The 13,753-nt window shown below is 43.8% G+C and overlaps 1 protein-coding gene across 1 annotated transcript; it reads right to left on the bottom strand.

The window, feature by feature from the left end:
• Positions 1–11,618: 11,618 nt before the first annotated feature.
• LOC136485701 (S-type anion channel SLAH3-like) lies at positions 11,619–12,980 on the bottom strand. Its single transcript, XM_066482538.1, has one exon. The coding sequence runs from the start codon at positions 12,978–12,980 to the stop codon at positions 11,859–11,861; it is 1,122 nt and encodes a 373-aa protein (XP_066338635.1). The 3' UTR covers positions 11,619–11,858.
• Between the last annotated feature and the right edge of the window lie 773 nt (positions 12,981–13,753).

Below are 13,753 nucleotides of genomic sequence, written 5' to 3'. Positions count from 1 at the left end.
GTCTTAAATCCTTTAGTGGAGAGGTTGTAGAAGGTAAAAAAAGCTATTCCACACTTTTTTTGAAGTTTTAATGGTTGATTAGTGAGTAATTAGAGTTTTATTTTTCTCTCTCTTCTATGGTGCTTGAGCTACTTATGAAGCAAATTAGACCCAAGTTTTGAATGTACTTGGGTAAATTAGGTAGGGGAACAAGATCATACCCTTATTTAGTCCATGTTTCTTGATTTTAGTGAACAATTAGTTAGTTTTATTGATGTTTCATGTGCATGTAGTTCTAGATCTAGGGTTTGGTTTTTTTATTAATTTTATTTTTATAAATTTATGTTTGATGAAATTGGACTAGGGTTTGTATGAAAGATATTGTGTAAAATATAATTGTTGCTAATTGTTGTCTTTGAATTTTTTTATTGTAATCAACAAATGTGTATTTTAATTTTTTATGGATAAATGGGCCATTAATTAATTTTCCTATACTATGGTGTGTTTGTATGCTTCATGTAATTATATTTGATTTATATTCATATACATCTGAAGTATATATAATTATTCTTAAGTAATTATTAATTTAATTCATTTTTATATATATCTGAATAAGTAGTCCTTTATTGTAAAATATGGAGTACATAAACTCTTGAATGTATGGTTCGTTAAGGTTCAAGGTAGGTTTCCGTGAAGAGGTGGACAAATTTATTGAAGCCGTAGAGAAGCATGTAGCAACATTGACAGAGAATAAGGATACAATTATTTGTCCCTGTAAAGATTGCAAGAACCGTATGGCATAGACAGATGTGACTATCATCAAATCACATTTAATTATACGAGAATTTGTTGAGGACTACACAGTGTGGATTCATCATGGTGAAACGGTTATTGTTAACGACAAGGATGAGGAGGAATACGATGACGAAACCCTAGAATCCCTATCCCAATATTCAGCAGAGCTTGATGCATGAATGGATTCCGAGTTTGGCAATGAACAAGGTGGTGATGCTGGTGAGTGGGATGGTAACGACGAAGGTGGTGCCCATAATGATGGTGGAGCACGTGTCGAGGATGAAGATGATTTGGAGGACATGATTCGATCCCTTGGACCAGAGATTTTACTAAATAGCCTGAAAGGTCTAGAAAATTTGAAAAGGGTGACAAAAGCATCGAAGGAGACTGTGTATGGTGTTGAAAAGGGCTATCCGACACATTGGACATTGCTATGTTTTGTGCTTGAGCTACTCATCCTGAAGGCTAAGTACGACTGGTCAGACTGAAGTTTCAATGATCTATTGCATCTCCTGTCATGGGTGTTGCCACAACCAAACTTAGTTCCCGCCAACACATACCAAGCGAAGAAGGTCATAAGTCCATTGACAATGGGGGTTGAAAAAATCCATACATGCCCCAACCACTGTATACTTTTCGTGGCGAAACGTTCAAGTCACTTGATAAATGTCCCCAGTGTGGAGCTAGCCGGTACAAGAACAATGACCTTTACGTTGGGGATGAAGCCTCCATGGGGAAAAAGAGGAATAAGAAGGGTACAAAAAGGTGGTACAAGAATCCCAGCCCCTAGAGGACAATCCATTAGGCAACGATGCAAAGCAGAGAAGAATTCCTGCCTTAGTAATGTGGTACCTGCCAGTGACCGACCTCTTGAGACGTATCTTTCTAAACCCTAAAGAAGCCGCACTCATGACATGGTGGGATGATGAGCGTAAGGTGGATGATGATAAGATTGCACACCCGGCTGATTGTAGTCAGTGGCAAAGGTTCGATGTGAAGCACAAAGAATTCAGCGATGACCCAAGGAATGTACGGTTTGGCTTGAGCACCGATGGAATGAATCCCTTCAATGAGAGGATGAGCGACCACAGCACTTGGCCAGTGATCTTGACCATGTACAACATTCCAACGTGGTTGTGTCAGAAGAGAAAGTATATTCTCCTCACTATTCTTATTTCTGGCCCTAAACAAACAAGCATTGATATAGACGTGTTCCTCGAGCCTTTGATGCAAGAAATAGAGAGGCTATGGAGGCATGGGGAGCCGATGTATGATGCATTTCAAAAGGAGGACTTCATATGTAGAGCAATAATATTTGTTACTACCAATGATTACCCCGCGCTATTTGCTTTGTCTGGATAGATCAAAGGGAAGATGGGATGCTTGGTTTGCTTGGATGGTACTACATGGGTGTACCTGTATGCATCCAAGAAGATAGTTTACCTAAGGAACCGACGCTTCTTAAAGACATGTTACAAGTACCGCAGCAAATTGTTCTTTAGATTTTTTGACAATACCCTGGAGATTGAACCCCCTCCGGAGAGGCGTCATAACGGAGAACACATATACAGAATGGTAAAAAACATACGCGTCGTCTATTGAAAGAAGAATCCAGATGGGACTAACAGAGATAGAAGCACACCTCTTATCGAAGGCATACCTTTCAAGAAACAATCGATCTTCTTTCAGTATCGGCCTTATTAGCCAGACTTGGAGGTCCCCCATGTCGTTGATGCTATGCACGTGTAGAAGAATGTCTTTGAGAGTCTCATTGCTACCTTGATGGACACAGGCAAGTCAAAGGATGGTATAAAAGCATGGAAAGACATGGTGCAGCTAAACGTGATGCCACAGCTTCACCTGATACCTAAGGCTAATGGAAAATACACTCTGCCTGTGGTGTGCTTCAACCTAACACCAGACGAGAAGAGAGCTATATGCACTTTCCTGAGAGGGGTCAAAGTCCCGACTGGGTTTTCAGCAAATTTGAATAAGCTAGTGTCGATGAAGGACTTGTCAATAACACACTGCAAGGCTCACGATTGTCATGTAATACTGATAGTGTTTCTACCTATTGCAATCAGGGCTATAAAGCCAAAGTTCTTGAAAATGGACATCACCCGCATGTGCTACTTCTTTTCGAAGATCTCACAGAAGACGATTGGCAAGCAAGAGCTGAGTGACCTACATGAATTTGTGGTGGAGACACAAAACCAACTAGAGATGTGTTTACCTCCTACTTTTTTTTGATATAATGCCACATCTCATGATTCACATGGTTCATCAGATACAGGCGCTGGGCCCTTGCTACTTGCATGAAATGTGGTCCTACGAGCAGTTCATGTCGGTTTTAAGTCGATATGTGCATAATCGAGCATACCTAGAGGGCTCCATGATAGAGGGTTAAAGTACTGAAGAAGTCGTCGAGTACTATCAAGAGTACCTAAAAGTACAGAAAAGGATTGGTAAACCCGATTCTCGTCACAAGGGTAGGTTGGCTAGGAAGGGCACCAGTGGTAGAAAAATGTTCATTAACCATGATTACAAAAAGGTGAGTTGGGCGCATTATAGTGTCTTACAGAGTACATAACTGATGCAACCGTATATTGATGAACACTTGGCTATCATTATGGCAGAGAGAAGTGGTCGTTCAGATAATTGGGTCATGAAACAGCACAAGCAATGACTAACTACATGGTTGAAGGACCAAAACATACCGCTAAAGAAACCATAGACTCTATTACCATCAGTAGGTTGGCGGAGGGGCCATCGAGACAAGTGACATATTGGAATGCTTATGACATCAATGGGTATACGTACTATACCCACGTAAAGAATAGTAAATATGTGAACCAAAATAGTGGCGTTCGAATAGAGGCTCTCGATGGATTGGGGTGAAAGATCCAATACTTTGGCATCATTGAAGAGATATGGGAACTTGACTATGGAAGGGATATAACAGTGGCCCTATTTCGATGCCGCTGGATCAAAGAACACCAACTAAACAAGATCGGATTGAGGGTCCTGGACCTCGAGAATCTAGGCTACCAAGATGACCCTTGGGTGCTCGCTTCACGTGTCGCACAAGTTTTCTCTATGTCTGACCCACAAAGTATCCTCCCCCGAAGAAGAAGACAAAGCACGTGGTTGCCTCCGGGAAACAGCACATTATCGGAGTTGATGGCGTGGACGATGTTGAAGCTTACAATAACTACGATGAGATGTTGCTATTCACAGACTTTCCTAAGAAGATCAGTGTTGTGGTAAAGAACCTACCCAAAGATATATTGCCATGGGAACGAAAAAGTGTCAAGGGGAAAGTCGTTACAGTGGGCTAGCTAGTTGTTAAACGTGGAGTGTTTGTGTAAGTGTGTGTTTGTAAGACTTTATTTATGCATGCTTGTGAGACTATATATTTATGTATGTGTGTAAGACTATATATTTTTATATGTGTGTGAGACTATATTTATGCATGTGTGTGAGATTACCCTTTGTAATATCCAGATGAATCTATTTCAACATCCACTCTATTACTACTAAAACTTTATGAACTCACTTAACACTTTATGAAATGAAGAAATGGCCAAAATAAAAGTAGGAGATCTTAACGAGTTATACAACTTTTATATTCATCACCTTTACAACTGAAATCATTTAGTGGTTGAAAATCAGGTTTGAAGCTGTTATTTTTTGAAATTCAAAATTTGAACTGTTCAAATTTTGTCAAACAAAAAGATGACCAAAATAAAAATTATAGATAGTGATATGTTCAACAACTTTTATATTTATCATCTTTACAGCTGAAATCATTTATTAGATGAAAATCAGCTTTAAAGCTATTATTTTCTGAAATTCAAAATTTGAATTGTTTAAAATTAGTGACAAAGATAGATGACTAGACTCAAATGATAGAGCATGATTTTAGAAAATTTTAGGAAAAAAACCATCGCATTTGGAGTTAGTACGAGGGAGAAAAACTAGTTATAAGTTTCAATCACAGATTAAAAAGAGAAATCACACTTGTTCATCATTGATCATCATGAATAGTTGTGATTTTTCTTTTTAATCTCTGGGTAAAATTTATAACTAGTCTTTCTCCCTCATACTAACTCAAAATGTGATGGTTTTTTTCCTAAATTTTTCTAAAATCATGCCCTATCAAGTTACTGTGTTGATTTGGTCATTCTTTTTATTTGATAAAGTTTGAGCAATTCAAATTTTCAAATTTAAAAAATAACAAGTTCTAACGAGATTTTCAACCATTAAATGATTTCAGCTGAAAAAGTGATGAATACCAAAGTTGTATAACTTATCAAGATCTACAACATTTATTTTGATCATTTCTTCATCTGATAAAGTTATTGTAAACATTGTTCATAAATCAACATATTTCTCGTATAGTTCATGAAACTATGAGTCATAAGTGAATTTGTGAACAATGTTTACTAATACCTGATCACATGAAGAAGTGACCGAAATAAAAGGTGTAGATAGTGATGAGTTCAACAACTTTTATGTTCACGACTTTTATTGTTGAAATCATTTAAGGTTTCAAAATCTTGTTTGAAGTTGTCATTTGTTGAAATTCAAAATTTCAACTGTTCAAATTTGGCCAAATGAAAAGATGATCAAAATAAAAGTTATACATATTGATGAGTTCTATAACTTTGGTACTTATGAGCTTTTCAGCTAAAATCATTTAATATAACTTTGGCCCCGTTCGCTGGTCTGAAATTTGGCTGAAACTGGTTGAAAACACTGTTCCGGCTGAATTGTTGTGAGAGAAAAGCACTGTTCCAGCTGAAAAAAGAAGCCGAACAAGCCATTTTTAAGACAAGCGAACGGGCCTTTGTGCATATATACGATTGTTTTTATATTACTTTATGTTTTTGTGATACAAAAAATACAGAATTAATAATTTAATAAAATAAAAAATATTTGTAGGGGCGGCTAGATCAGGAACCGCCCCTACAAATGCATTTATAGGGGCAGCTGGAACATGAACCGCCCCTACAAATCGTCCTTGGTATATAACCACGGGCGCTCGGGTGACAAAGTGTTGGGCGCTCTCTTCTTCCTCCCGACGCCGTCAGGCTGCCTCTCCGCACCCTCGGGCCACAGCTCGACATCCCCGATGCCGCTGCCTCCCTCTCCGCATCGCCTCTCCGCCGCCTCCCGTCGCCTCCCGGACCTCTCTCGACATTGGCACCCCCTCTCCGCACCCCCGGGCCACAGCTCGACATCCCCGACGCCGTCGCCTCCCTCTCCGCACCGCCTCCCGCCGCCTCCTGGACCTCTCCCGACGCCGGCGTCCCCTCTCCGCATCCCTAGGCCACAACTTGACATCTCCGGGCAGCCATGTCGCCGCGCGCCCCATCTCCACGGCGGCTAGGGTTTTAGAGCCCCGGCCGGCCAACCCGCCGCCTCCTCCCCATCTCCGTACCGTCCACATCCACGAGCCGGTCCGCCGCCGCCTCCTTTCCGACCTTGAGGTGCCGCGGGCCAGCTCCCCGCCCTCCCGTGGCCCAGGCGTCCGTGCTCCCTCCTGCGGCGAGCGGCCATGGTGCCCGAGCTCTCCGGTGTCTGCACTCCTTCCCTAGCATCCACACCTCCAACGGCGGGCGGCCCGGCTGCCCATGCTCTTCGGCGTCCGCGCTCCTCCACAGCTTCCCCTACACCTGACAGGTTCAGATCCACCACTGTTGTTGCTCGCTGCTCACTGCTTGCTGCTCCATCACTTGCTCCTGATGCTTTACCCAATGTGCATTGCCTTGGTTTGTCAATGCTTGTGTGCTTATTTGCGTAAATCCTCATTGCATGCTTGGAAAATTGGTAAGGTATAGCAATATTTCTTTTTTTGCTACTGTTGCAATCTGAATCAATCTGTTATATAGAATCATAGCTGTTGTCTCTGAACCAATCTATAGACATCAATATAACTTGGGAGGACCAATTCTTTAGTTAGTTACTCTGGTCAAGCTGCATTATAGCTGAAATTTTCTTTGTCTGGGTATCTTGTGGCATTCTTTTTCTCCGTGGGTGGTCTGCACTTGCTGACTTAGAATTCAAAGGATGGCCAGTCGATCTATTTTATGATTTGAGTATTGTGTGACCATATTTTTGCACACTCTGGCCAGGCTCCACGAGGCCAAGATGAATATGTTTAGTTGCCTTGACATGCCTTCTGGCCAAGTTGAATATGTTTAGTTGCCTGCATTGTTCTCTGCATTGTTCCCTATAGTTTCATTTACTGCTCGCATATACTTAGTTTATATGGTAGTACGTCAAGCAAGCATCTCTTGTGCTTGGGCACAGAGGTTGGTATATGTATTGGAGGGTCCAGTGGACCTCGTCTCCTTTTGTTGGCTGAGCGTGCAGGAATAATGTGAAATTGGAAACCTAGGGAAGCACATCATTTTCAACCAGTGAATATATATATATATATATATATATATATATATATATATATATATATATATATAGAACTACTATCCTGTAGCTGGCTACAGAATAACTTATTCTGTAGCCACTTTGAGTTATGATAATTACTATGTTAATTTACGAGATTATAGTAACTCCTTACTAAGTGGTTTAATATAATGTTATGGTAAATATCCCCATGTGTTATAGTAACCCAACTATCGTAAATATGTATTGACATTATGGTAAATTAGTATATAAAATTATAGTAAATGGAGGTGGCTACAGAATAACTTATTTTGTAGCCGGCTACTGAATAGCCTCTCCCTATATATATATATATATATAGAGAGAGAGAGAGAGAGAGAGAGAGAGTGGTGGCTCCGTCCATCACATATAATAAACTACCTATGGCTTATTAACTTAAAAACATCGATACTTCTCTGATCTAGATGCAATACTTTTCTAGCTCCACCCATAACCTGTTATGACGCAATACTAGTTTATTGATACTGTGAACAACTATGGAGTTGGACATTGCAGGAGTAGCATCTGTTGTTGCCTTTTTTTTTGTTAGCAACCTTCTCAGAGATGCCATTTTATTCCACTTCTCATATGCCGCTTGGTTTGATTCTGTAATCGGTAACACCAACGTAATTGCATTGTCTTCAGACTTAAATAAAGCCGTTGCGTTCAGTACCTTGAAGTGTTCCTCTCACTGTGTTGTTTTTTTCAATACTGTGAACAACTATAGGTAACAGCAACGTCCCTATAGTTTCACTTGGTTCCCTTGGAAAGCTGCATATTGCTCTCTGTTTCTCTCTTTTTTTTTCCTTCTTCTTCTACATCTAGTGCTTCCAATGTTCTATTTTTTGGTTCTTGAAAGCAGGCTCCCAAGCACTAGTACTATCTCCAAGAACATCTTCATTAGTTAAGTTCATTAGTTAAGTGATAACCAAGTAAGCAAATACTGCAATCCTTAGCGATATGCAATCTTTTAATTTTCACTCTCTTGATTGACTGGATATACAATAATTGTGATTCTCAGTTTTTTTCCTTGCTTTCTAGTATATCTATACGGCTGTATCTTGAAGTGGTCCTCTCACTGTATTGTTCTCTTTAGCATTTTTGAGTAATAAGTTAAAAAGATTAATGCAAGTTTTCTCATGAGATGGTCTGAGAAAAATCTAAGCTTTCCTCACAATAGCTCTAGGTTATTAGCTTATGACAGCCCCTGACTTCACTCTGAAATAATTGTATATGAAACTTCACCAGTTCATGATATGAAATTACAATGCTTTTTTCATTGTTAGTGTTAGTTTAAGCTATGTGTTGCTAAATTGAACAAGCTATGTGTTGCCATCCTTATTTCTAGGACAAGGCTGCTCTTTTCTAGTCCTGCTGCACAACAGGACCAAAATTGGCATGATGTTTGAATGGGTCATCCTACTTTCCTATCATCTATGTTTGGGAAGCAGTAGCTGCTTTTTTTACACATTTTCCTCTCTATGTTTGTTAAGCAACTGTTGTTGTTTTTTTTGCCAAATCTCCCATCTCCACTCCTCTCCCTTGTTTTGCCGATGATAAAATTGTCTAAGTCCATACATTATATGGAATATGAGTTGATGATCAAGAACTTGTGAGGAACTTGGCATCATTAGCAGCCGCCCCTACATTACCTTCTCCTCTCTTCTCTGTTATGATGCCTTGATGCTCTAAGTTCAAGATCAGATGATGATTGACATGCTTCTGAGGCCTCTACTATTGCTACTACTCATTTTTTGATATATTGTTGTTTTATAGGACTACTTTGGTTTATAGACCTTTTTTATTTCTTATACCTTCTCGCGTATCTAAACACACTTTCTTGCATCTATTAGAACAAAGCGCGAAATAATGTCGTGGACACCAGACGGTGCAGCCCAATGCCCTGAGCATGATGAGCAGCCAACCTATGAGGAGCAAGCACCAGAGGACCAGCTTACTCAGGAGCAGTTCGATAACGAGTTAGAAAAGGATCTAGAAGTGATGCTTACTCAGGAGCAGTGTGACAAGGAGGAAGGGGGAGCAGAAGGAAGAGCAGGAGAGGCTGCTGAAGGTGAAGAAGAGGATGATGATGATGATGACTCAGAAGAGGGATATGTAAGTCCTAAGGATCATTTCCCACGTGAAGCCAGAAGGAGGCCAATGGGGGAAGATTTGGACAAGGATTTTGACCCGAACGAGGAGGTATGGAAAAAGGCTTAGCTTATAAATTTTACTAAAGCTTTGGCTATGTTATCTCTACTAACACTTTGACCTATCGTATTTAAAGGTCCCTCCTGAAACTCAGAAAAGACGACGTCGACGTCCGTGACATCTCGCTGGACAAGACGGAATAGAGGAAACGAGAGCAGAGGCAACAGCCATAGAGACGGACATTGAGGCCTCTGCTCCACATCCTCAAGACACAACCATGACTACCAAGCCTAAGAGTAAACGAGGGGATAGAAAAGCAAATCTATATCCAGATAAAGCATGCTATGTGATAACGGAGGTCGAGCCAGCATGGGAGATTCTTGAGCCGTAGGAATTAAGAGGACGATTCCGTAATGCGATCGGGGCCCTAGTAAGAGATAAATTGAACCCAGCAATCCCTAACTGGAAAGATGTACCAGAGAAGAAAAAAGATGAACTATGGGATAGGCAGCTGAAGCTCAATTTTTGATTTTCGGAGGGTAAGCACGAACTGGTAAAAAAATGCTTTCAGGATGATGGGAGAGTCATTCCGACGTTGGAGGTCGGAGCTCAAGAAGAAGTATATCCAAAAGGGGTTAACTCCCTTCAACGAGTTCGGCAAAATAACTTCTAGTCAATGGGAGGAGCTCGTGGCTTAGAAGACTTCACCGGAGGCATTGGAGCTCAGTGCCCGTAACACCGAGCTGGCGAAGAGGAACAAACACCACCATCATCTAGGCCCTAGTGGCTACTATGCCAAGGAACAGCAGTTTAGGAAGCTGGCTATAAAAACACTATGTGCGGTAAATGTAACTTACTTCTTCAGTACTCCATTACATGGCTGTCAAAAGCATTACTTAATATTTTTATATGCAAAACACAGTGCCCCAAGCAGAAGCCTGGGAGTGTACATTGTGGATACTATATATGTTCTATGATGAGTAACACCGGTGCCTACAGGAGACACCCCTTAAGGGTAAGTTTGAACCTCTTCACCCGTAGTATAAAAACTCCGTACATGGTATGAAATACTAAACCAAAACTTGTTCTCTTGTAGTGGAAAGAAGAGAAAGAAATGAAATGAGACCCATACAAGGATGACCAACTCTTAGAGATTATCGGCGGCCTTTGCAACTTCATATTGGATCAAATTGTACACCTCAAAGGCATTTACCATGACCGAGAGTTTGACTTAGGTAGAAATCCTCAGTACCAACACCTTCGTGAGACTGAAAGGCTAGCTTTAGGACGTTGATAACAATGTGTATGGAATTTGACATTGGTTTTACCTTGTGAATTATGTCCATTTAATGATGGATTGTATATATTCTTGTGAATTGGACTTGTAATTGTAGTTTATATAATACTTTTGTGCTTGTAGTTTATATAATACTCTTGAGCGAACAAGGTTCGGAATGTTGGTCGCGGGGCGTTCAGCGGGATTATCTCGCTTTCCTCGCTCACATTGGTCGCGGAGCGTTTGGCGGGACGTTCGGCAACGCGAACGCTGGTCACGGGGCATTCTACGGAACGTTGGTCGCAGGGCGTTCGGCAATGCAAACGCTGGATGGAATACGCGGAAACAAACAGTGTTCTGGTCAAAATTGAATTGAAAATTTGAATTTTTTTTGCCGGAAAAATGTACTGTAGGGGCGGTTCTAAACTGAACTACCCCTACAAATAGATATTATAGGGGTGGCTGGTACTACAGCCGCCCCTACAAATCGATTTGTAGGGGCGTTCTGGGAACCGCCCCTACAAATGCATAATTTGTAGAGACGGTTTGGTAGGGGCGGCTGGTTAAACCGCCCCTACAAATGGTCTTTAGCCGCCCCTACAAATGATATCTATAGTAGCGTTTATTTCTAGATTGTCCAACAAATAATCGATAGACCAAAGACATGGACAAATTTATATTAGTTAGACCAGTTTCAGGGATTTCATGAGAGTTTCATGATCATTAGATAAGCTAACATGACACAGTATTAATGAAGGGAGATAAGATAAAAGTATCATGTGATGAAATTTGTCTGTACTGTTTTCAGCAAAGGAGAGCCTTCGAAACAGTGACATGAAACCTCACTGGGAGTGACCTTAAGTCACTGTTTTATCCAAGAATTGATGAATAGTGTTTGGTCTATCGCGAGCTCCTAGACTTTACTAAAGCCAATAATATTCCAAACAACTGCCCTAATATGACAAGAAGAGACAAGTAGTGATCTTTAATATATCTTATAAGATCATATTTATATGGGAGAAATTCAGTTCTCCAATACAGGAGTACTAGTTAGGGAATGAGAACAACTTTAGTTGGGCCTAACCTAATTTGGCTGGATTATTACAGCTGGGCTAGTTCGTGGTCCACCAGCAAAAAGGCCCAAATAACTGTACAGGCAACCGATACGAATATGATCCACATCCACCCTACGGGCAGCCAGCAGGGCAGGCTACGGCTCTGCTCTGGCGCGGCCGTACACCATTCGGGTGGCCCGCTCGCTGACGCTGCTCGTCTCCGACGCCGACCCTCCGCCGCTGTGCCTGGAGACGACGAGCTCCTTGAGGTCGGCGCTGGACGTGCGGATGCGCTTGAGGATCTTGCCGAACTTGGCCTTGGGCCGCCGCCGGATGGCGATGGACACGTCGTTGGGGAACAGGTCCCGGCGCACGAACGCGCGGTACACGGTAGTGGCCAGCACGCCGGCGACGGTGACGGACGCGACCGCCGACAGCCCGACCGCAAGCGCCTGGGTGAGCGCGCTGGTCATCGCGGACGCGTAGACCGCGGTGGCGATGGCGGCGCTGGTCACCGGGAACGTGTACGCCCACCACGCCAGCGAGAAGCGGACGCCCCGGAAGAAGAAGCTGACGCGCGCCACCAGCGACGCGTAGAGGAAGAGCGCGACGTAGTAGGCGACCCTGGCGCCGAGGCCGAACTCGCCGCTGATCCTGGCCCACGCCACCGACGCCACGCTGGGCGTGGCCACGAAGAGGAAGAACACCGGGTGGAGGTCCCTCGGCAGCGGCACGTTGGTGGGGAGCCGCTGGTACAGCGTCACGAACAGGACCACGTAGTGCACCGTCCCGACGGCGAAGAAGAAGAGCGTCGGCTCCCGGAGGCCCATCCGTGCGCTGAGCAGCGCGCCGACGAAGTTGCCCACGACGGCCAGGTGGGTGGTCGGGCTCGCCACGCGGGACAGCCGCCACTCGCCGCCGGACATCCACTGCCCGTACATCTTGAGGTCGAGGAACAGGATGGGCGCCATCAGCTGGTACCACACCGCGTGGTGCAACGACATCACGGGCTCCGGCAGGCCTTTCGCGAGGAAGAGGCAGGCGATCCACGGGGCGAAGAAGAAGTTGACGCGGATCGGGTGGTGGAACTCGCGCCGGACCGCCTCGAAGTAGAAGACAACCTTGAGGAAGTAGATGAAGGAGACGAGCGCCATGAGCGCGGCGGAGACCCACCAGAGCACGTAGTTCACGCCGGGGCTCATGCGGAGGAACGCCGTGGAAGGTTCCATCTCCAGCGTCTTATACAGCATCGCCTGGCTGCTCACGCCCATGCACATCCCGAACGTGCTGATCGGGAACCGCAGCAGGAACGGCCACGTCTCGTCCTCGGGCAGCACGGGGACCTCCGTCGCCCGGAGCGTCTCGAGCTCGGGCCCTTCCAGGGCCGCGAAGTACCGGTCGGCGGTGGGGACCTTGCAGCCGTCGTCGTCGGTCTCTGTCGACGAAATATGGTCGGCAGTCTACCTAGGGGTATGCCCAAGGTAGTAGATTATTGGCAGACAGATGCGCAAGCCCCAAACAAGACGGTGACGCAAGACAGACACGAGGTTTTATCCAGGTTCGGCCGCCAAGAAGGCGTAATACCTACGTCCTGCGTCTGATTTGTATTGCTGTATGTCAATGAGAGATGTTTTTTAGAGGGGTCCCCTGCCCGCCTTATATAGTCCGGGGGGCAGGGTTACAGATCTGGAAACTAATCCTAGTCAGTTACAATTACCATATGTGGCCGGATAAGGATTCCTATTCTAACCGACCAGGATCCTGCTTGGTCGTCAAATCCGTCTTGATTCCTTGTGCGGGACTCCGATCAGGTTAACTGGGCCGCACGTCGCCTTTCGGGTGGACTGAACCCATCGATCCGGGCCAGCCCAAGCTTAGCCGTAAGGGTATAGGGGTTAATACCCCCACAGCTAGTCCCCGAGCATCATGTATTATGCTGCGACACGCCATTTTAACCTTCTCCGATAAACGAGGCTTGAATCATTGATGCCTCCGACCACCGTCATCATCGGAGAAGTAGGTTATCCGAAGAATGTATGGTGCTCTTTAA

Source organism: Miscanthus floridulus, chromosome 10 (genome assembly GCF_019320115.1).
Source record: "Miscanthus floridulus cultivar M001 chromosome 10, ASM1932011v1, whole genome shotgun sequence".
Taxonomy (NCBI): domain Eukaryota; kingdom Viridiplantae; phylum Streptophyta; class Magnoliopsida; order Poales; family Poaceae; genus Miscanthus; species Miscanthus floridulus.
This window is presented reverse-complemented; position numbering and strand designations above follow the sequence as displayed.